At 40.0% G+C, this 25,519-nt stretch overlaps 1 protein-coding gene across 7 annotated transcripts in view; it reads left to right on the forward strand.

Annotated features, from left to right (window-relative positions):
* Positions 1-25,519, forward strand: part of atp2b2 (ATPase plasma membrane Ca2+ transporting 2) — a 67,348-nt gene that overhangs the window by 12,520 nt on the left and 29,309 nt on the right. For 2 of the 7 annotated variants that reach the window (XM_041945903.1, XM_041945937.1), the window contains exons 2-7: positions 9,203-9,403; positions 12,939-13,196; positions 13,953-14,078; positions 15,340-15,465; positions 20,679-20,720; positions 23,689-23,853. In XM_041945903.1, coding sequence (XP_041801837.1) covers positions 9,203-9,403; positions 12,939-13,196; positions 13,953-14,078; positions 15,340-15,465; positions 20,679-20,720; positions 23,689-23,853 — 918 coding nt within the window. Of the gene's footprint in view, positions 1-9,202; positions 9,404-12,938; positions 13,197-13,952; positions 14,079-15,339; positions 15,466-15,907; positions 15,941-18,087; positions 18,181-20,678; positions 20,721-21,844; positions 21,893-23,688; positions 23,854-25,519 lie in introns of all 7 variants that reach the window. The other 5 variants (XM_041945912.1, XM_041945894.1, XM_041945920.1 and 2 more) reach the window with 5 other exon arrangements.

Consider the following 25,519-nt stretch of genomic DNA (forward strand, 5'->3'; position numbering starts at 1 on the left):
GTGTGTGTGTGAAAGAGTGTGTGTGTGTGTGTGTGTGTGCGTGTGTGTGTGTGTGTGTTTGTGTGAGTGAGCATGAGGGAAAATACAACAGCTTCTTATCGCCATGGTTGGCACAAGCCATGGAGTCAAAATTACAGTTTTGGGACTGTTTGAAATAGCATTCTTCAAATTAGATTTTTTTCTATGCAATGAATATTTCACTGGGAAATTATTTGAAATGAACCAGTATTTTTTGATTCAGACTTTTTGATTTGTAAATGGAAATGTACAGTATGTTCTAAAAATTTAGTAGTTTAAAGCTGTCAACATATTCCTGCATACTTGCAGTCAATAGTCCCTTTCTAAACATACTAACAGTCAAACATGAAGGAGTAGGAAACAGGTGTGTTTCCTCCACCTATGCATGTATGTGCAAAGAGGAAGTGAGAGACAAACAGATAAAAAACAATAGGTGCTGCATTGTTGCAGCTACTGACAGCTACTGCTCTTATTAATCACAGAGTCTGTGAGGTAAATCACAATTCAATACCAATGACATTACATCAATAGTCAGGAATTGACTGACTTTATGTTTACTTGATAATTAGCTGAATAACAGATGGATAGATTAATAAAAGACATTGTGATGATGGATGGATGTATGGATGGATATATGAATGGATGGAAGGCAGAATAGATTGATATATGGGTAGACTGACTGATTGAATGAATGGTTGAACAGTCTGGAATTACAGGATGAGGTAACTGACCCCGTTACACTTTACCCTTATCACTAAGCAGTTGTGTCTAAACATGCTCACACACTCTCACTATCTCTTTCTTTGCCACACGCACACCCACCAGCACACACGCACACTCACACACACACACACACACACACACACACACACACACACACACACACACATCATTCCTCCCCACACACAGAAGCTGTAAACAGATGTCTCATTAATGTTGTGTCCACATCTAGGGCAGTCGGGCCAGCTCACATTACAGTGTTTGAGGCTCAGATGGTGGAACAGATAACAATAAATGACTCATAAGTTCAGTTTTTTTCAGTTGTTTTTCACTTACAGCACATTAAATAAGTACAGTTCTACAGTCACATGGATGCGTGCACACCAGCTCTGCACAAGTCAGGTCAAAATGAGAATACATTTTTTTCCACAAATGTTTCTTGTGCAATGCTTAGTGACTCCGTCTCTTTTCAAGGCTTCCACTGTGGATGTTTTATTGGTCGGGTGACAGGAATTTTAACTTTTACCTGCAGCTTTTCTTGGTTTGATGAAGTGGATCTCCCCACCAATGCAAACACAGCAGAATCACACAAGAATGACATTGCACAGAGGTGCAATCTCAATATGATTAAACGTGCAACCCTAATTCCCATACGCATGATTTATTTAAATGTGGGTCGCATGCACCCGGGGTGGCACAGACCAGTGGGTGCATAATATGAACTGGACCTCACCCATGCACAGAATTTTAACACGATAATAACTGTTTCATGAATTTTGATGAGGACCATATGCACTGAAGCCTTCGTCCTACATGAGTCACTGTCAGCTTGTTTCTGTTTTTTCCCACTGTGCTGCTCTTGATGTGCTATTTGCCAGGTCTCCAAAAAAGATTCCTCAGAGGTGTAAATTAAACCTTTGGGTATTCAAAATCTGTGATATGAGCAGCATACACCAACCACATCTATGGGTTATTTTGTTGTTGCTTGTTTCTTGCATAACGTTACATAATCAGCTATTTTCACAACATTATAGAATTTTAAAAAACTACCAGAAGAATCGTCATAGAAACCGAAGAGCATGTGTACTTTGGGTCAGAACATCAGAACATAATAGCTAAAAAATAACGTGGGATGCAATATTCAGTCTTTTAGACGTAAAGACTTTCATGCAGCTGTCTTCGTCCAAGTCACCTCTGCGCAAGACTGCAACATTTGTGTGTGTGTGAGTGTGTGTGTATATAAAGTAGGAATTCTAAGTAATAATAAGTTATCCTATGGAGTGAGTGGCATGTGTGTTTGCGTGTTTGTGTGTATGTGTACGTGACAGTGAGAGAGAGAGAGAGAGCTGTGAGCTGTGTTCTCTCACTCCACTCTCGCATGAGTCAGACTCATGGAGCACAGTGCATGACAGCAAAACTCACCCACATGCACAGCTGCCCCCACAAACTCATGCACACACACACACACGCAATTGCATATTTTATTTTCAGCATTGCAACATACATTTCATTTGGGTTGTTGGGAGACCATTAAAACTGCCCTGGCATTTGTGCCTTTTTATAGAAAACACAAATTATGTGACATCAGAGAATAAATTAGATGCAGTGTCTTCTTTGTCTTAATATTGAAAGATCTGTAATACCAACCCAAAATATTTTTTTAGAGGTTGCATTACAGCGTTGTCACAATTAAACATAATTCAGCTTTGTAGGATGTGCAACGCCTCCAAAGGTGACAAAATTCACCTGCCAGCACCTCTAAAGCTCGCTAATTAACACACTATATCTGAAATAGGAAAACAATTTGCTGTTTAATAGGGGGTTATGTGCAAGACTATTTCTTGGCCAGGACCAGTAACTTCCTTGAGTCTCCGCTGGTTGCCTGGCAACTAGTCCCCCCGTCTCATCTAACTCTCAGCAGCAACACAAGTAAGTGTGTTTCCCAAAATGTCAAACTGTTGCTTTAAGTATTTTTCCAGTAAAAGCAGCAACTGTGAACAGAGCCTCTCTGAGCTCTCTGTTACCTGATAAACATGAAAATCTGCCACTGATCCTGTTCCCAGAGTTTGTTTCTCTTAGATGTAGCACAGTGCATCTGCAGTATTATCCTGATCTGTCATTTTGTCTGCACAGGCAGAAAGCGTAATAAGTTGTGGTATGGTGTCACACGCACACACGCACACTCACACACACACACATACTGCACATGTGTGATAGGAAAGACATGGTGTCAGAAATTGCTCAGTGACACTTTCCAGTCCATTACCTTTTAGATGGGCCTGTCCGTGGGGAAGTGGATGATAGATCTGCGTGTGTATTTGTGTTATCTTGACCCCGTGAAATGAGAGAATGTATTTTCTCAGTTGTTTGTTTACATACAGTATAGTATGTCTGCTTGCCTGTTTTGCGACACTGATGTCACATCAACTCGTCCTCACAGAGAGAGTGTGCCTCCCGTCGTGCGCTCTTACGCTCTCAATCCTGATAGGGTGTGCCGTACCGAGAACCAGCACGCAAGACCACATTTTAGGCTGAGCAAAGAGATTCATCTATAAAGTAAAGACAGCACCAAATAAGACAAATCAACACTCCTTTAAACTGGAGAAACCCACCCTGAACACAGGACAGGGGTTGAGACACCCCTCCCCTGCTGTTTTGATCACTGCACTAACATCAAGCCCCCGCTGTTTCCCCAAAAACATCCAGCCCCACCGTGATTAAGTGAGAAAAAGGGTTTCCTTTCTTTAATTATGTCTTCATTTCACAGTGGGTGGACCTGCTGTTCAATTTAGTTATATTCCCCACTGTCATCTTAAAGTAAAGAAGCTGTTTATATGAAAACAGTGTGTTGAAATGTCTTCAACCTAAAGTTCAATCCAGTGACTTGGACTTGGATTGCCCCACGTTCAACTGCAATGAAATGTGCGTAACATTGTGTATGATAGGATTGTATACTATCTGGCTTTCTTTCAATTAAATACCAATTTAGGTGAATCTCATGGTGTCCTCTATGCTGGAAGCAGAGACGGGGGGGAGGGGGGGGGTGGGGGGGGGGGTTGGCACATTTGACATGGGTCAGCACATCTAAACCTTTGCAGTTTACAAGATTATGCATAAATCAGGTTTTCCTACTTCTGTCTCTCTCCCAGCTGTGGTGAATACCTTGACATTTTTTTTGCTATGCTCCCTCACTACTGTGGAAAATGTATCACCCTAGGAACTGAACATTGTCCGTAAACCGTGAACCTTTTTGCAACACTGTTTGCACACATGTATTACACGGATTGGCCGAGTATTTTTAAGCATACAAGGACTTAGACTCTATCTCTCAGTGTACTTACATAGAGTGCAAAGAACAAATGTGCGGTGAGATACACATAGTCATACAGCTAAAAACAAGGACTGCAAGTAGAAGGCTAAAGCACCTAGTACTTGCCTCCCCTGAACTAGCACCACAGTAATAACGGACAGTATGTAGTGCTGTAATATCTTCCTATGTAACAGACACAAGCCCACCGCCTTCATAGCATAACCCCAAAAGCATACAGTGGTTATTGTTTTTGTGTTTCATTTTCCTTTGCTTGCCTTTGTGTGTACCTCCTGTTATTGTCTGAATCTTTTCACACTCCTCTCCATCCCACTCCCTCCTCCTATGTATGTCATTTACGTACACGTAACACAGTACATTGTTTTTTTTTACATCATCCTTGAGAACATCAGCCCTTTTGGATCTACTATATTCTGCCTTTGCACGCACAGCAACAAACCTCTGAGTCTTTTACAGCACAAAATGGTGTCATTATTATGGAGGTCATTCTCAAGGACACTGTGACACATTTCTCCATCACTCCATCTTCTAATAAGAGCACGATAATTATCCACCTTTTAGCCGCTGATGGGTTATTATTCATAGAGTTACTCTACATCCAGCCTACTCTCGTTCTCACTCTCTCTCTCTCTTTTTCTCACTCTCTTGTGCTCTCTGAGTCACACTTCAACCCTCTCTGTCTTCCCTCTTCATTCGCTCTCTTTTTAAAATGGTGAAAGCTGAGAATACATGTTGAAGCTATTGATTTGCTGCAGAAAAAAAAAGCATCAGTATTTGTACGTCGTTATGATCATTATCATCATAATCATAGGACCCTGTTGCCATGGTGACTTGTTTTGGACAGCGTAGCACACAGGATTGTGAGGAAAGAAAAAAAGTTCAGACAGATCCTGCGTAGATCTAGTCACACACGTTAAAATGCTGTTCACTCCATTATGTGAAGATTATTTTTCTAATATATGAATGTGATTTGTTTGCTGCTACACTATGACATGTCTGTTAAACAAGGTCATTTAGAGGTCATCACATCATTTCATCCGTTACTGTCTTTTCTTTGTTGAAACACATACCTGAGCACACACATAGACATGCATGCATTCTCTTGGACACAAAACACACATGCAAAACACATATACACACACACACACACACACACACACACACACACACACACACACACTTACTTACATATTCACACATGCTTCAAGGTTCAGAGTTGCGGGTATTTCCACTCAATGAGTGGGATGCATAGTGTTTCCATGGAGATCTATTTTAAGCCGCGGACAAAAAAGGGCCAACTGTTAAAATATGCCATCATGTTCCCTCTGACTGAAAAAAAAATCCCATTTCCTCTCATGCAGAAAGGATGGTGTAAAGTTTTTTTTCTTGTTATTTTTTTCATGTCCCTTTCTATTTTCTATTTGGAAACAGGATGTTAGGTAGGAACCATTTGTCAAACCCGATTTAAATCACAGATCCTGCTGTGTTTGACAGTGCATTACTAGCCATAAATTATAGAGTAAGAAGAGTGACGAAGAGGAGGAGAGAAATTCAAAGTTTTATCTTCATCAAGTTTTTAAAAAATGTCTGGAAATCTTTGGTCATGCATAATAATTCTAAATGTATAATCTAGTCAAACAATTTGACGGTTGACAGGAAATTAACTGACTGCAGTTTTGAGTCACTTAAGTCATGCTAGCAATGTTAGCATTTGAACCCAGATGCCCAACCTGATCATGCGGGGTGCAGTCCTTTTAATGATTAATGCCATAATCATAAGTTTTCTAATGGGCATTGACAATTCTAACTCTTTCTAATGCTCACAATCAAGTATGTCCACATGTGGCTTATTATTAAGCATATCTGCTTTATTAGCAAGAATTCAGTGGAAAATGATGGAAAATACAGAAGAGTGATTTGATGGCAGGCAACCAGATTCATAAAATAGATTAAAACGCAGGATACATTTCTGGTACAGTAAATGGCTTTTACTTAATCTGCTGAGTCACCAGGATGCCCACTGTTTGTTTTAAGTCCATCAGCTGACGGATCTAAAAAGGAACTGCAATCTAACGCTAATGTTGGTGCATTATCTCTCATTTCATTTCTCATTTTTCATAGGGGGACCTCTCCAAAAAGCTTTTACCATTTGAACCGCCACTCGAACAATTACAATGAGCTTTGAAATTAATTGCCCGTTATACAGTACCGGGACTTCCTTATCTATTCCCATCTATTGCTCATGTGCATTTCATATGTAGTTTGCTTGTATGTTACTCTTTTTGAGCTTCACTACTTGGTAATGAGCTCTAGCACTTCCTTGCAATCACCCTTAATCCTCTGTGAGATTGTTGTGACTCATCTGTGTATGCCACAGCTTTTCTGCCCTCTCGCTGCCTCCTCAAAATCTTTGTCCAGAGCCGTTAGGTGCGCTGACAGTATTCAAACTACAATATTTCATAATCTGGCAAATGAATCCTAAGCAGCATTGCAATCAGCAATCCAGGAAGGAATGCTAATGTAGAAAAAGACTTTCCAGGAAGCAATGATGATGATTCATTCAGATTGATTATAGCGTCACTTACATCTCAAGGGCATTTAAGGAGAAGGCAGTTAAAACACTTCACAAGGTAAAATGTCATGCTGAACTGATGCACCATCTCATATACAGAGGTACCTATGTGAAATGATTGCTGCCCTTATGCAGAATGGTGAATCTGCATACAACCCCATCTCTGGAAAGATGCAAGAAATGGGGAGCAGGAGGATTAGCATATGTATTTTTTGTGTTTACAAATTCTGTGGATGCAGTATTTAGTATAAATATAAGTGGATTGCAGCATTTGACCTGCACCTGACCTAGCTAAAAAGATGCGGGGGGTTCTACACAAGCTGAATTTGGATATGTAGAAATATGTGCATCTCCACTTGTGTGTGCATATATATGTGTACCTTTGTGTGTGTGTGTGTGTGTGTGTGTGTGTGTAACTGGAACTCGCTAAAGCCTGATTATATGAGCTCTGGTTTTGCCGTGTGATAGTGCAAGCAACCGCAGGCATTCTTGGCCAGCCTTGTTACACACACACACACACACACACACACACACACACACACACACACACACACAGAGCACGTGCAGGCGACCATGACTCACAGACCCGTGCACACACACACACACACACACACATGCGCGCACACACAGACATGTTTGTGTGTAATGTGATGTAGGGTGCTGTGGAGATCAATGGGAGAGCATGATAGGTTCTCTCACAGAGACAATTAAAAGAGAATGGATAATGAGGCTATTTATAGACTGATCTATTTGTAACCAGGGCATTCTCCTACGTAGGAGCTGGGAATTGTTCTCTTTTCAGCCTGCCCTCCTTATGTCCTCTCCTTCTCCCTCCCTGTTGTTCTATCCCTCTTTTACAAGCAAGTGAAACTGATCTCTTTTCTCTATTTTCTCCTATTTTTTCCTGCCAGTCTCTTTCTTTGTTCCTCTTTCTCCCATATCGGTTGCGGCGGATCATCCACTGCAGATGTTAATAAGTCATCGCCCAGTCATAAGCATGTGAAACAGTGTCATGCAGCAGTGATGTTATCAGGTGCAATCCAGGGCCACTCCTGGGAGACCCAGTGACGCACCATGCATGACATAATGCTGTGGTAATGTCTGTGGTTGTGAGGGAGAGAGGGACACACAGAGACAGACAGAGACGGTTAATACACACTGTGCTCGTGTGTGCGCTCAGCAGCCAGATAATGGTAGCACACTGAAAAGCAGCCAGATAGAAACCAATAATGTGGCTTGATAGAAATATTTTATGAATCATTTTTACTGACAATACAGAGCACACATCTTCATTGCCATTATTACACTTAATGTTACCTCCATAGCCGAATATGAAGGTTTAATGTAGATACAGTACATGCAGTGATGCCAGATTTTATTGTAGCTGTAATGAATGTGATCTATGTATGAACATTTATTAATATAAAGTACAATAGTTTGAGTTGTACTCAAGTTTAAGGCCCATTATATAAGAATGGAATACAGATAAAATATATATTTCAACCACAGTACAATTCCACCAAATTAGGTAATTTAATCCCCTGAAAAAATTGATACATCAAAGATTAAAGACTCAATATAATAATTATACTAATAACTTGATAAGTGAAGTCTGCTCGTTACGCTTTCTGACATGTGAGAATTTGCTGCTTTTTTTCTACTTTATGTCGTCATAAAGTAGAAATGTCGAAGAACAATAGTTAAAGCAAAGTAGCCTCAATTTTTAAGGTCCATTAGTGATGACTGGAAAAGAAAATAGAAGATACACGATCAGCCACAGACTCAACCCTAAATTAAGTCCATATTCAACATGCTGAATTTAAAGTACCACTTACACAATGCATCTTTAAAAGAAAAAAAATGTCAAAAAAGACAATTTCTCAAAAAAACTACTCACTTGTAGTAATCCTATTTGTATTACGATGTTCAACCTCTTGTGCAAGCACTACATCTGATGTAATTTACCCTTTTTCCACAATATATGAGCGACGGTTTGAGAATAATTTTCTGGACAGTATTCTAAAAGTAAATTGTGCCTCGAGCCTGTATTCAGATGAAAGAGCCAAAGATATTTGTGTACATGGTGTATGAGGAGGTGGAGGAGGTCAAAGCACAAGGCCCTCATCTCTTGAACAGAATTATATAAGAAACGCAGAGCTGTGGCCCACCATGACTCAAACTGGTAATTAGAGATGGTTTGTGTGTGGTGTGAGAGTGAAGAGAACAAGAAAGTAAGAGATAAAAGATTGATCACAAAGCTGGCTGTAGATCGCTTTTAGCATTAAAACATATTAATATAAAAAGAAAAAAAAGTGAACCATTTCCACCTGTTTATTTAAACTGTGTTAAACTGAGCGTGAGGGTAAAAATGGTGACTTGGATCTAACGTAGAAATAAAGCAGATCGTTGTTTGTTACCATGATGTTGACCCTTAATATATAAAACAGAAAACTCACTGCAACACATCAGCAAGAATATTATTCACACATTGATGATCATCATACAGACATGCGATCTAACTCTTTGCTCCTCTCTCCTCCTCTTTCTCTGTCTTCGTCTCTCAGGTCTCGCAGGTGCCCTACCTGACCTGGACAAGAGAAAAGAACTATATGGTAAAAACCTGATACCTCCAAAGAAGCCAAAAACCTTCCTGCAGCTGGTATGGGAGGCCCTGCAGGACGTCACCCTCATCATCCTGGAGATCGCTGCCCTGATCTCCCTGGGCCTCTCCTTCTACCACCCTCCCGGAGAGAGCGGCGGAGAGAGTGAGTGAAGTAGCCCTCGTGACATCACTTCCTTTAAAATTCTCTCTTGCCGTTCATGTCAACGTCTTGAGACAGACACACACTCCCACAGTTATATCTGGTGTCTCCACTATTGCTGAGGACAGCAAAGGGTTATAATTGCATTGGCCCACTGACATCACTTCCTCTTACCTCTTACTGGCACTTGCTGACACACTTGCACCTACTGTACATGTCCTGCATGCACACACACTTTTTAATTGGTGAGGCAGGTCGCACTGGGTTTGTAACCTGCCGTTAGAGATCAAGTGACTCATGGGGCATAGGGGTCATTTTTGTGTATGTGCATGCACATTATGAACGTGTTAAATGTGCATATAAAAGGTACCGGGAAGGTTAATGAAGTGTTGAGTAGAGAAATAACCTTGAGCTCCCATTGCCCATACATCAGCCCTGTGAGCCGTGAAACAGGAAACGAAGACAGAGACCATAACGAGGTGCTGAGTCAGCAACATCAGTCATTGCTCCCAGCATTATCACAGTAATGGAATTCAGCCTGCCAAAGGGACCAGTCATCATTTCAAAGGGTAAAAAGGTAGAAATACCAGAGAAAGAAGGAATAGTTACCATTGTCTTACTTGCATGGGTAGCTAATCAAATAATGTCTTTGAGTTCACACGGTTTTAGTTGGTTGGTTAAGATTAAGAGAGGATTCATAAGTGAGTGTATAAATGATGTGCTCAGCCAAATAGTTAGGCAGTTAAATTATTGGTTAATTGCCCAGCACTTTTCCCTCCATGGTTTGCTTCCTTTCTTTGCATCTTTTGAGCTCCAAAGAAAGCTATAAATGTGAAATGTTGTGCTAAAAACCGGGTCCATCTGCAGACACATAATCAAGCTTCCCTTTAACTTGAGGCAAAAACGGTACCAATATCCAAGTCTCGTCTCATATTTGAATGCTATGAATGCCATACCTGCTATCATTGGGATTTGAAAATAAGGGAAATTTTGCGGCTCGACTACCTGGGCCATCCCACCACCCTCACCACTGTCCACATAACCCTGACATTTAGATGAGGTGACACACAGTGAATCCTAAAACCACTCCTAGGCTCCTTGCTTTAAAATATCAGAGCAACATGGATCATGTTAACCAGTTCCTACACTAAGTGAAATGAAAGCACAAAAGGACATATAAAGTCAGCACTTTATTTATGCATGTATTTATGTATTACTTGAACAATATGTCACCATTACGTACACATTATGATTCAAGGCAGAAACAGTTTAAATGCAGTCATTGGTGGAGCAGATTTCTGCCCTTATGTTTGGCTGAACGCTGCTCTTCATTAAGTTCGGGTAAGCCTCCTCCCATTTGGTGAGATAATTACAAAGCTTATAGCCTTTCAGGCAGGTAGTCAATCCTTCTTACTTTCATCCCTCTTTTTTTATTGGTGGGTGGCCTTTGAATGAATGACTCCTCATCAGTAGATGTTACAGCCACCTGCAGGAATAATCGAAGGGTTGACAGGTATGGAATAGTAGCGGAGTGATTCAGAGAGATAGGCATGCTTACCAGCTTGAATCACCTTATTCAGAAATAACACCAAATGTGATATATTGACATATTGACCAGTAGTACTTTTCCACACAAACAATTCTTAAAATTTGGCTGGTAAAGAGTTGCAAAAAAGATGTGTACCACGGCAAGATTTTTTACAGCTGACATTATGGTCTTGGGACACCCTTAAAAATTAGATGACACATCTCAACTCTTACACTCTAAATAACAGTAAATCTGGAAATCATTAAACTGGATGACTCTATATATGATGCAACAATAATGCAGCTAAAATATTTAAAATATATGTGGAAGAAGAACCCATTAAATTGCAGCATATAAAACATTTATGAACTGAAAAGTCTGCATAGCTAATATCACATCACATGCAGACACAAGCGCACATCTCTCACTGCTGATTTACTCTTTTATTTATTAATAGGTCAAAAAAAGATCAACAGTCCAGAAATAGAAAGTGGTGGGATGACTTAATACTCATTTACATATGAAACACCCTGGCTGCAGTTGAATGAGGAGGCTCCTAATTGAGTCTGCATCAAACACATAACATGCATATAAACAAAACCCTGAAATGTACAAAGGAAATACTATAAGTAGCCATAGAAACCAGCATTGTTTGGCAAAGTGTCCAAACCAATTTGTTAAACTGCCTTTGAAGCCTCTATTTATTCATATACATGCCACCCAGTTGTAAAAGTTTCTCAGAGAGCAGCATCAGTTAGGATATTTTGTGGTTGGTGTGCGGCTGCACAGCGTTGGCACTTCAGTACCATGGACAGCTACAACATGCCTGCATGATTGTATTTGTGTGTCTTTCTGAGAGAGAGACAAGAGTGCACACATTTGCATTTACATGCCTGAATCCCGAGAGCTGTATAATAAGAAGAAATGCCAGCTTCAGCACTCACTGTACTACAGTGCTGCAGTGACCAAGCAGGACAGGCTGAATTATTTACAGGCTAAATACTGAGCTATTGCTTGTCAAAGTCAGGAACTCATTTTCCCTGACAGAACATGATTAACTAAAGAAAACATCTCTTACTTATCTTCGCAGGACAATGTTAAAAAAAGAATACATAAAAATAGCATATGAATGCATACAAAGAGATAATATGCAGTACATTATATGAAATCAATTATTAAATCGGACTGTTTGTTTATTATTATTTATTTATTTGTTTGTGCTCTGGTACTGGCAGTCTCACAGTACAAGGAGGGTATGTCCTGTTACTGTATGCAGTGTATCCACTAAATGAAATCATATTGATTGGAACCTCTTTGTAGTGCACCAGTGTGTCCAAATTGCTTCTTGGAGTCTAGTTCTTGGTTTAACCAGACCCTGCATATGTAATGTCTACAATATGAGGTCTGCACTGGTTCCCTTGTGAGCTGCAAGCGTTTTATAGTCCAAAGCAAATCACACCACCGGGGGCTTTTGAAGTCGGCTAGCCGGGGGTGTAGGCCACAATGGCTCCCAGAGAATGATATGAAGCAGCACGAGGAGGACTGGGAATAGGCCTTGTTTCATTCCCAAATATATCCCAGTCTGTGAGTGAACAGCCAGAACACTGCTGGGCATTCGTCTGAAGTAGAGCAAATGAATGAAGCGGCGAGGAGAAGTGAATTCTCTGAAGGTCATTTCAGCCAGAGTTAATTTTATTTCAGTTGTCTGTCATATCGCACACACACACACACACTTATTGCACACGCAGTCACAGCTGTCACTGTGTGAATGTGAGCTTTGATTACATTGATTACATACATTTTGTGGCTGTTTTATTAAGAAGTGCTCACACTTTACCTTAGTAATAAGCATATACACCTACATAAAATATGGAAGTTGGCTTCTTGTGTGTACTTTAAGTGTGTATCAACAGAATACTTGTTCATGTATGAAAACACAGTGCGCTTGCAAATATATGACGTCTGTATAACGTTCCTCTTCTCCTTCCTGTCACCGTTACCAAACTGTAGCGTGCGGCATGGCAGCCGGTGGGGTCGAGGATGAGGGCGAGGCGGATGCTGGCTGGATCGAGGGCGCAGCTATCCTGTTGTCTGTTGTGTGCGTGGTGCTGGTGACGGCCTTCAACGACTGGTCGAAGGAGAAGCAGTTCCGTGGGCTGCAGAGCCGCATCGAGCAGGAGCAGAAATTCCAGGTTGTCCGTGGTAGCCAGGTCATACAGCTGCCCGTGGCTGACATAGTGGTGGGGGATATCGCACAGGTCAAATACGGTAGGTGCTAGGAGATTGTCAACTGTGTATGTGTGTTAGAGATTACCAGTAATGTTGCCTACATTTTCCTTACATCTTTACATAGACAAAAAGGTGAAACATGTACCTTTTGTTTTTCATGCACCATCTGTCTTGCATTTCAAAGATTCTACATTACTTTGCAGCAAAACATTCAGTAATACTAACTCTGTTTTATCTGTTTAGACTATTGATTGATATTTGATGCATTGTCATCTATCCAGTTTGTCTTTTCTTACTTTTATAAACTGTTGCACCAATTAATTGCGTGCAACTCACGTGTTCCCTCTTTTGCGATGTGATTACAGACCAAATTTGAGCAGCACATTTTGATAAGTTTGATGCGGTTGGACATGCACACTCGCTACCTCGTTTGGCTTGTCCATTGTTCTGTATAAAGTAATTTCCATGGTTAGGTAGCTGAAAATAGACTTCCACCTCATTTCCCGAGGGGGATTAAAGTTATGAAGTGCACTTTAAGCAATTAAATATATTTAAGCTACAGTATGTTAATGCTGAGAAATTAATTTGCTGCAGACAAACGTATACATGGAGAAACACGCACACATCCTGTCCCAATGTTGTCTTGCACCAAAAATATGCTTCAGTGGTCATTAGTTAAAACCCATGTTAAACTTGAATGAATCTTTGAAGATAGCTGCACTGTTTTGCTGTGCAAGGTAATATCAATCAATTCCACAAACGTGAGTAGCAACTCTACCATTTCTATCGGTGCAGGTGATCTTCTTCCTGCTGATGGAGTGCTGATCCAGGGCAATGACATGAAGATTGATGAGTCATCACTGACTGGAGAGTCCGACCATGTCAGGAAGTCTGCAGACAAGGACCCCATGCTGTTGTCTGGTAAGTTGCCAGTTGATGAATGTGTTTATACTGCATGTCTCAGTTGTTTTCTGGAATGTAGTGTTGTTTAAAGAAGAGGAGAATCAAAGAGCATTAATAAATCTTTAAAACAAGCTCACATGTCTGGCATTTTTTAACCAGTGGGCTGGTTCAAATTTGTCATCCTGCACCAGAACTCAAGGTGAGGGGAAAAAAGTGGGTCGGTTTGTTACACCTACTAGTCTAATGTCGCAACCATTTATTTCCATCCACTGCCCGCAAATAAATGACCAAAATGAAAATACTAAATGTTTATATAAAAATCATGACTGTCTGTTATTTTAGAAGCAACCATATCATGTTGACAGCCAATGGAAACATCTCAGAGAAACAGGCTTAGGTTTGGTCTACGTATCTCCTTTTAGCTCCTGGTTTGTAAGCCGCTGTCCCTCTTTAGTGAGACCAGAATTTGCAGCTGTAGGATTCTTAGAAATGAAGAATATCACAGATAACAGAAACGTGGGTTAATCTGATCTCACATCTTAGTGTTTTTTTCCTGTGGATAATTAGCTGTGTGCCTTTTTGCTGCCTTCTTTAATTAGCCTCATATTCACCCACATCGACTTACTCTTCCAAAGGTTAATAATGTTCTGTGCGTGTACTGTACATATACACATCCACAAAAGCATAGAGCCGTCTGCACATATTTGTGTGGCACGTTTTTACTGCCTTTGGCTCACTACTCCAGCGCATTCGATTTAAAATAAAACTGTCAATGAGAATGAAGTGCTGACTTTTGCTTTAATGATGTTGGAGGTGCTCTCTCCATAAGGTGGAGTGTTGAAATTGTGGTCCTTTTGACACATGCAGTAGTCCCCCAATTTAAGGTCAGTGCAGCAGGACAAGGAGCCTAAATATAGAACCAAAGTTTTCTGGAGAAAACAACTGAATGTTCTTTGAGTCACTCAGAGGTGTTGTTGGCACAGGAGTGAGCTGTTTTAGTGTATACTGTACTATGAAATTGGAACACACTTTAAGCCAATTAATACTTTCACACTTTCTCACTGTACAAAAATGATTCGAGGAAAAATAGCACCAGCAGGGCAACAATCACCATTTGGTGTGATTTCACCATTATGTGTAGGGGTGATGAGTTTAGTTTGTTGTTAGGAATGGGTACCCAGACAGGTCAATTCATTAATCTCTATATAAATCAGCTCTGTCAGAGTAGCTTGAGATGGAGGCTGGAATATCTTATAACGCTGTGCTGCTCTTTCTCCAGGCACCCATGTGATGGAGGGGTCAGGCCGCATGGTGGTTACTGCGGTCGGTGTCAACTCCCAGACTGGAATCATCTTCACCCTGCTGGGGGCCGGCACAGAGGAAGAAGAGAAGAAAGAAAAGAAAGGTCAGATCATTATATTGTAGAGTCATCTTCTTTTATATACATGCTCCGTAAGATTTTTTTGCAGTTGCTACAGCAATACTGAGGTAATTCGGTTTTTGTTGTCAGTGTTGCCCAGCAACGTACCCTTGAAAAAGCTTTTGTCGTTTCATTACCTTATGTCCTGAAAGTGTAACTGTGTACACTCATTGCATAATATCAGTGGCTGTTCTTGTTATCAGGGTTATAAGGGTTACATATAACAAAAAACTGTCCACCTGTTTAACTCATGTGAACCATATTAACCTTTTGTAGGTATTTGTAGTACAGTGCACTTTGATGAATGTGTATAAATACTGTATGAAATGAGTATTGGTGGGAAACTTGTGAGCTGCAGTATCCAGGTTCTGTGGGTTCAGGTGCATTATTGTCCTTACTCTCTTATCCTTACAAATTCACCTCGAAGGAGGGGCAGTGGAAGACGGACACCAGAACACAGGTAGAGTATCACCTTTCTCTGACCCCTGGGAGTGGTGCTTGATCCTTTTTACCTTTAACCCCTACTGATCCCCAATAAACCACCGCTACTCTTCAACCCTTTTCTGTAGCCCAGCACCCTTGCCCCAATTAAATTCCTCACTTAAAAAGAGAAGCCTCATCATCACAACACTGCATCTTTTTAAGTGCTGACAGGTGACACATTTCACAATGCATAATCCTCCCCCCTTATAACAGGCGCTGCACTCATCAAACTAACTAGCTAGCATTCAACATTGGTCCTGTTTCATAGACATATTGAATGCCATGAATAAAGAAAGCCTGTCAGACTCATCTCATTTCTGTGTTGCAGAACAATGACATGAGAGTGACAGCCTTGCAGGTGTGCAGCACATGTACCAGCAGTAGAGAGTAGAATATAAGCCTTTGTATGACATAAGAACATCTCACATACGTATATATACACATTTTTTTTTTTATCATTTTCATTAGCAACTTGTTGCCACTGTTACCAGTGCCTCTGACAGCTATATAGCTTTATTGAGCACATACCCCAGTGATCTGCCAAATTAAGTAATCTGCATGGATAGCATACTCTGTGTTTTGAGGCATTTTGCTTCATTGCTGTCTCAGAATTGTCACGTATTCAACGTAACAGTAAAACATGTCATTCTCTGTGGACAGTGCTTTCCATCTCTGATCTAAACTTCAAATACTATATGAGTTCGTGTTTTGACTAGTAAGTGTAGGACTTCAGCAGCATACTTTTGATCTGGCTGTAGCACTGTGGCCATATGTGTTATTTTCCAGGTGCAACAAAACTGATCACATTGATCAAACCAAGAACAATAATCCCAGGTGTCCAATCATCCAACAACAAAGTGTATGGTGTAACACATAATCTGGTCGCAGGGAAGCAGTCAGCGCACTATCCAAACTCACTGAAAAGGCCTTCATGTTGATACATCCTTGATCATCATCCATTCTTTATTTTAAGTTGTTTATTTGATCAAAATTGGTATTTTCAAAGTTTCACTGGTAGATGTGACCATACATCATGCAGTCAATATTGGCCTAATCAGCACAGCTTCAACAGCTTAATTTAAAGTTGTATTAAGACTGTATGAATATAAATTGTTAAAGTGAAGATTACCTTTAAGCATCTAAGCATGAAGGGTCCCATCAGCCAAAAGTGCCTTTCTTCAGATGGATTTGCTGTCAAAACACGTCTTGTGATTGTAAAGTCATCTATAGTTTGAACTAAAATCACTCGGGTGCTGTGTCATTACACAAACTGCTTCTTATTTAGATAATAAATGAACTATACAACTGTGATAAAACCTTCAAACTAACAAAAATCATAGCCGTTTTGTGACACAGTACCCAGAAGGACACAGGATAATAATTCCTCCATTGAATTTCCTTTCTCTGTAAGTAAAAGCTGTCGAAGATGAACAAGAAATCCTTGCTCCAGGCTCATATTCACTAGCCCCATTACTGAACTGGTTGGCACATGTGTATTTCCGTGGCTAATACATTTTTGTTTACTTTGCAGGACAGGTTTAATTTCAGATTGGCTGTGCAACACCTTTTTAGCATATTTGTTTCAGATTTTCTGCTCTGATTATGATTTTGTGATGCTAAAAGATACATGAATAACATGGTTTAAATGAACTTCACTTTGCAACAAATTAAGAAAAAAACAAAAAATAACAATGAGCAGTATGATGCAGTATATGAGACAGAAGATTATATGCAGTACATGCAGCACATTGCAAATATATAACAAATATGTGTAAAATCAACCAACAGTTGGTTTGTCTAATTTGTAGTTCTGGTTTGTTATTTCCATATGTGTTATGTTCAGATTTCATGTTTCATGTTTGTCCAGTGTTACACTTTATTTTATTGACATAACATTCAGTAAATCACATTAGTAACATACAATACAGTTTTTACGAACACCAGACTTCAGTATTCATCACAGTCTGGATATGCTGAATCTCTTAAATGTGCTATAACCATGTTATTTCTGTTCATTGTCTTGTTTGTGCACGTGCGTGTGAATGTGTGTGTGTATGTGTGTGTGTGGGCGCGTGCGTGCCTGTTTTTGTTCGTTCATGTTTGGCCTTCATTGTTACTGGCTAGACTGCTCCCATCCCCCTATCCACCCCATCGCAACTATAGCCACGGATGGGGCTGCAGGCATTAATGCCCCTGGCAGTGCCAGCCTAATTAATGGTAGGTTGATAAAACCTCTGATCTCTGACCTCTTTCTGTTGTGACTTTTGACTCCTCCTACCTTCTCCATCTTCCAGCTCCCTCCTATCATGGGTGCTCACCTTCTGCTCTGCTCTACGTTTTCTTTCAGTTGTATCAGACCCTTTTGTATTCATGCTGTCAGTGCATGTCCAGTGTAGTGGTAGAAATTAGTCTTGTGTTTCTTTTTCTTCTCTTTATGCTATCATTTCTCTTGTACTGCTTTTAACGTATATTCTTCATGTTCTTCTTAATCGAAAACTAAAACAAGCTCGTTGAGCCTTTTGAGCCTTTTTATATCCACTTAGAAAAACGTTTTTGTGAATTATTGCAAGGTTAACATTTGTGAAGTCTTGCATCGTTTGGAGTGTGGCGTCTTTAAAGGAATAGATCAATATTTTGGGAAATAGAGTTAGATTTGGGAGTTAGATGAGAGTAGCCTGGCAGTCAGTAGCCTGGCATATAACCCCAAAAAGTGTCATTTTTACACTTTGGTTTCTGTACAGAACAAACAAGATATAATGCGTTAAGTAATGAGCTGTAGAGGAGGTGGTAGGTGGATTTTGTTACCGGCAGATAGAGCCAGACTAGCTGTTTCCCTTGTTTCCAGACTTTATGCTAAGCTAAGATAATAGACTCCTGATGGCTGTTTAATATTTTTACCATACCAACATCAGAGTGGCATCAGTCTTCTCATTAACCTGTCAGCAAGAAAGTAAATAAAGGTACCTTCTAAAATGTAGAAAGACTCCCTTAAATGGTGCCTATTTTAGCTATTGTGTAGTAAAAGAATTGTTATATTAATTCATATTTCTGACTGTAGATAAGACACCAGCTGAACAATGGTGGCAAAATCATTCTGTAGGGCCATCTCCTTTAGTTGGGTGTCCTCTGAGATCACTTAGTGCAAATCTTCCGTTTTTGTGTTAGCTGGACAAGATGCAAAAGATTAACTGCGTTCATTGTAGCACTGGGTTCTCTCTTATCTCTGTCTCCTTGGAGAGCAGCCACAAAATGTTTGTACTCAAGGCAGGATGGGGCGTGATTTGCACTGTAATGATGACCTTGTGCCGTCCTGGGCTGGAACAGAGCAATTTGTCATCTTCAGCTTTATTGTGACTCCAGGGAACTGGCTAATGTGGAAGTGGAGGTGAAACGAGCCATTTATTCTCTCGTACATGCAGAGGATTCTGAGAGAATCTGGTCTTCCAGCTCTACCTTAGTCATTTCCTCTGTGACATTTGAGTACAGAACACTGAAAGACAGATTTTGTGCAATTTGTAGCATGCCTACCACTGAGACAAACCGAGCATATCTCTCTAATTACAGCCTGGGTAGATAATGGGATCAACACTGCAGTATATGATAAATGCCTTTTTAATTCTAATGTCTTGTTTTGTAAATACGTTATATATTGTATACATTTGGTTTGAAAGCACAAGACTAACTTTGAGTTTCATGTTTCATCATCTTGCAGGATGATATATGATGTGCAAATCAGCAAGTTGATTCTTCAGTTCAAAACAATGTCATTTGATTGAAAAACACATCTAAATTAAGTTCACTCCTTGTGCAAGCAGAATCCAACAGCATAAAAAAATTCTCTGTCCCCGAACTTAAATTTCGATTTTCCTCCAGTTGTTCTTATGTAACTGCGCCATGTGGGAGGCTTTTCCTCCAGGCTCTCTCTCTCTCTCTGTCTCTCTGTCTCTCTCTCTCTCTCTCTCCCTCTCTCTCTCTCTCTGTAGTGTTCACTGCTTCCCTCTGAGTGTGTGATCTTGCATGTGCTTTCTGAATTTTCCTCTACGCATGCCGTGTCTTGTTTGTGTGTACTGTACGTGTGTGTGTGTTTGTGTGTTTGTGGTGTACGCTCCCTCACTGTCAGTGTTCAGTGTAATGCTGTATCTACTGTATGTCTTGGTATCTCATTTTATTCCCTGATGATCTGACTCGCATTGTTGATAATGTGTGTGGAATTACCTGTGCTCATAGTGTGAGTATTTAAGTCAGGACACTATTTAAATACAGAAAACCCAGCACAGCGTGCGCACTCTTTTGAATGTACAGCATAATATTATGTTACATGCGATGTATTTAGATGTTAAAATATTTTTGTGTCAGGCCCATTAAGCACTCTAATCACCTGATTAGTTGCTTATGCAATAGAATAAAGTCTATTAAAACCTAATTTCCTCCCACTTAATAAAGAACATCTGCACACTACAGTATTGGTGTGTGACTCTCAATTACATTCTGTTTTATTAACCCCCTGTCAGTAGCTGTAGCTTCTAGTTGCATTACATCACTGACACATCACGAGCCTTTCTATGTGACAGAGACGTTGTATTAAAAGTCATTTTCCTGTCTCCCTGTTTGTGACTTTCGGTTCTCGCTGTGTGTGTCGTCTCTGTGGTGATAATTTGTTGACTTGTCTGCCTTGGTTATTTTTGTTGTTATTGTCTTGTATGTCTCCATCATAGGTAAAATGCAAGATGGCAATATGGAGAGCAACCAGATTAAAGGTAACCAAACCATATCTTTCACCCTCTCCTCCCTTGCTTTCTCCTTGTCCTCTTCCTGCCCCCTCTTCTTCTCTTCATCTTTTCCCTACTATGGTGTGTGGTGTAAACTCTGGGTCAAATGCAGATGGAAAATCCTCCACTGCTTTTTTTATTTCAACCCAGATTATAGTCTACACTCTTAACACATCACTGTCTCTAAAGTAATTGTGCAGTGCCAATTCATTGTAGGCACTATAACAAAGTCTACCACTGACAGAGTAAATCCCAGAGAACAGAAGTGTGTGACCCAGGTTTTACCTGCAGTCATATTAGGGTATAAAATCCCTCCTCTTCACTCTGTCTGTCACTGATGTGTTGTCCCTGGTCTGTTGTTCTGTTGTTGTTCTTGTTGTGTCGTTGACTTGTCGTGTTCTCTATGAGAGAACAGAAACATGTCCCTAAACTACTGTATCTGCCTCACTCTGGCTGCCCTTTTCCACCAGACACACCCCAAAATGTCCACTTGGTTCTCTCCTCGAGTAATGTGCCACACCCTGGTTCCCCTCTTCCACTGTTTCATGAAATGTGCCCGAGACAATATGCCATAAATTGTCTGGCATTAAAGGGATACTGTGACATTTATGATGGTGTAACTACAGTAAAGCTTATTATTGTTAGTCAGTGTAGTTTGTAAAATGTTAAACACAATGCTTTCCAAAGATGCCCTGAAATAGCTTATAGTGTCTGGCAAACAGCCAAAAACACAAAAGTGTTTAAAATCTCAATTATATAAAACAGAAAAGAATTTCTACATTTCAGAAGCTGTTATCAGCAAATGTTTGAATTGTTTTTTCTTCAGAAATGAAACTTTCATTAAAGGTACATTTTCTAACATTACATTACTTCACATTAATTCAGTAATTGGCTGATGCTTTACTATAGCTACTTCATGTAACCAGACCAGTACTTTTTTCAGTCATTTAAATAGTCAAACTTGTAAATTAATGGCATTCTCAACACGCTTCACTTGATTTATTTAACCAACAAGTCCACAAGTCTATGTAGCAAGTCTAAGAATTCATGTCATGTCAAAATATGTTTCCTTTCTAAAAATAAAAACATGGTGAGATGGAATAACAGATAAGCTGAAAAAGTAAAAGAAAAAAAAATCCTCAGAACAAAGGGGCAAAAGAGTAAATGAAGACTGTGTAAACATTGATATTATGATCAGAGTCTAGATCAGCACCGCTCGAATACAGAAGAAAACGCACCTTTCTGCAGATGAACCTTTGTCCTGAGCATCTGTTAGCATCAAGTGTTTGACCTTGTTCTTCTGCTGCGTACACTTACGATACCAACAGTTTCTGTCTTGAGTCATGGATGTGGAGGAACAGAATACACAACCAGACAGCATAACAAGTGTTCAACTGTTCAACGCTGAAAGCTTTTTTCCTGAGCATCAAACTCATGTGTCATTGTTATTGGAAAACTGGGCTGAAATGATTTTTGGCAATGGGCTACATTAACAGAGAAGTACTGTACTGTGTGTGTGTGTGTGTGTATGTGTGTGTGTGTGTGTGTGTGGGAGAGAGATGGAGACAGAGTGAGGTAATTGAGGGTTGGTTTTATAGTCCGAACATTATTTTTATTACAGAAAATATGGAATCTTGTTTTTGCCACACCATAAAACACTTCCCACAGTATAAAGCAGATAAAATATCAATTCATCTCAAAGTGTTAAGATACATAACATGTATGTAACTTACATAGACACACAATGTATTTTAGCAGATGAGCATTGATAACCATGGATATCAGTTTTATTTAATTTTATTTTCTGACAATCATTTCAAATGCATGTACCAGTCTGCAGCATACAATGCGTTTTGTGTGATTCAGCCTCTTCCCTGAGATCTTTTGTTTCAGTAAAATGGATGATCATATTCATATCCAAGGTTCCACTACAGTATTTGGGGATTTCATTAGTTTCCTGGCTTTATAATTATGAAAGATGAGCTTTCAACAATGTGGAGTTTATATTTTATTCTTCTAACAATTTCTCATGCAGTTCTGTGATCATATTAGTGCCAGAATCCTTCACTTTGATCTCTGCACTGTCTCCCAGTATTGGTATAAAGTTGATTTTAAAGCACTGCTGCCATCTTTACATCTACACATCGAGGTCTATACTGTACATCACTCAACGGATTAAGGTTAAAATATATTTCCAGCTGGCTTTTAGACTGTGACTCCTCTACACCTTCAAGGTCATTTGAGACTGGTCTGCAAAGTGTTCAGCTAGACAACTAAAAGTGATATTTAGTTGTTATGGTACACATTGTAACAAACCTCCAGAAGGCTTGAGACTCTGTTTTGAACAAAAAAACAATATATTCTCCACTTCAAATTATTATTATTTTTTCTAACTTCTAATCTGCTTTTTTCTCTTCATCACTTTTGTTTGTGTCTTTTCTGGTTCTTTGTATTTTCTTTATTTTTATATGAAGCACAGTGATTTGTGTGTCACCGTATATAAGGTCTCTTCGTCTTCACTTTGTGCAAATACCTGGGCCTTGGATGTAGGATCACTGAATTATTCATGACTTACTGTAAATTCAGTTTTATGATGAAAAGATAAGAAACACAGTGTTTCCCATACTACAGCAAAAGAAGACCTACGGGATCATGAATTTTTAGTTTTCATATTTAATACAGAAGGTTGGTTTTACCACAAAGACAATGCAGGGACAAACATAAACAATCCTAGTTATGGTATGTGAATGCTTTATACATACCAATTAGTTCCCATCTTGTCATGGGATGTCATGTCGTCTCTTCCTGGTTTTAAATCCTGTATGTCTGCACTGAATGTGCTGGAGCTAGTGTAACACCTGGGAGTTGAAGCCTGTCGCCCTGTTCCTCTTCGCTCCCTCGGTCTAATCCACATTACTAACGCTGCTGCTGTCTGTTTTTTTTGTGGTGTTTACAGTAAAGAAGCAGGATGGAGCAGCTGCCATGGAGATGCAGCCTCTAAAGAGTGCTGAGGGTGGAGAGGCTGATGAGAAAGAGAGGAAGAAGGTGTCCATTCCGAAGAAAGAGAAGTCTGTGCTGCAAGGGAAGCTGACCAAACTGGCTGTCCAGATTGGCAAAGCAGGTACATTAAATTGCACACTGACAAGTCCATCACTCACCCAGCCAGTTAAATTATGGACAACAAGGTACTGAACCATCATCCTGTCCATCAAAGCAAGACGTTGCACTAATAAGACTCACTTCTTGGTTGCTTTAAACAATCAGAGCAGTTTAGAAGAATGCTTAAGTGTCTGAATTATGAAGAAGAGCCTGTTTGATTTATCTTCTAAATGACCTGTCCTCTAGGGACTCGCTGAGCCATTGTAGCGAGAACAACTTAGACTACATTATGCAGCTTGTTCACTTTTGCAATTTTACAATCATTACATTAATTACACTTATTAAACATAATAAGTGCACACAGTCCACACCATGATCAATTGCCTGTAATGTAATTTCAAAGCAGTTCATGGCACCAAGGAGTTGACGTCTAAAATACTTGCAGTGGGTCTGTACCAGCCACCTTTTTTAGTAGCAGATGCCCACATGCCAGTATGCCCACACTGTGGGTGTCTTCCCAGCAGCAACATAGTAGGATTACTGAACAACTGACAGCCATGACCATAACATACCTAAAATACTTCATGCAAAAATGCAAGGGCTTCTGGTCCAGTCTGGAGGAACTGGTCACAAACATCTTGCCAAGGCTTTCTTTGTGGGGCTATCTCTTTGTGTGTGTGTGTGTGTGTGTGTGTGCATGCGTGCGTGCGTGCTTGTGTGTGTATGTGTGTGTGTCTTTTCATGTGTCATACTAAAAAAGTTAAGGGTTTCTCATTTTCTGTGAAACCCTCAAAAAAGTCCTTGTTTTTGCAGTGTGCTGTTACGTCAGACTGTTGGTCTGAGTGATGGAATGAGGACATGGTGTCAGAACAATGAAATACCGTGGCTGGATTAACATACAAGCAGCAATTTAAGATCATATGGCCCTCCTGCAGGCCTGGCAGAAAGTGTTTGGACTTAATACACTCCAGGGCCTGTGACCCTCTAGCATGTGTACCTGTTTTTATGTCACTGTGGCTTATCTGATCTCTCTACACTCTCAATAAGCCATTTGCTTTCAGAGAAGGAATGAAGACCCCTGATATACTTGAACACGAAACTTGTATAGTTTACTTGACTGCATTGCAGTGACACTATGCATCTTAATGACACATAGTATTAAAGCAGCAAGTGTCACATGGACACCTGTGTATGGATACACAAACAGAGCCAGGAGAGGTGTGACAGAAATCTACCTGCCATCTTTGAAGATAAATACTGACTGTCCACCCTCTGCAGATATTTCCTTATCTTTATCTGTGACAAATTAAAACCCATCATCCACACGTGACTGTTTTTCTAACCGAAGAAGAATGATAGATGTAACAAATCGTAGCCTCTCCAGGTTAGAATGTTCAGTTTTTGTTGACAGGTAATTTATAGGCTGTGGTTTATGGTGCTGTTGCATTATATTGTGTTATGCATGGATGTGTTTCCAATAGTTTGTCAATTGGTGCTTTAAAAAACTATTCGTAAGCATAAACAGATATCCTCTTCCTAAAATAGTAGAGTAGAGTAGTCAGATTACTGTTGTCCTTTAATGAGACTTTGGTTTGTTTACCCCCTAAAGTAGTATGATGTTGACTTTTCTCACAGACAAATGCTGTCTTTGTTCTGTTTAGGTGTGTAAGTGTGCTATCCAAGTGAGC

The sequence above is a fragment of the Chelmon rostratus genome, chromosome 2 (genome assembly GCF_017976325.1).
Source record: "Chelmon rostratus isolate fCheRos1 chromosome 2, fCheRos1.pri, whole genome shotgun sequence".
Classification (NCBI taxonomy): Eukaryota; Metazoa; Chordata; class Actinopteri; order Chaetodontiformes; family Chaetodontidae; genus Chelmon; species Chelmon rostratus.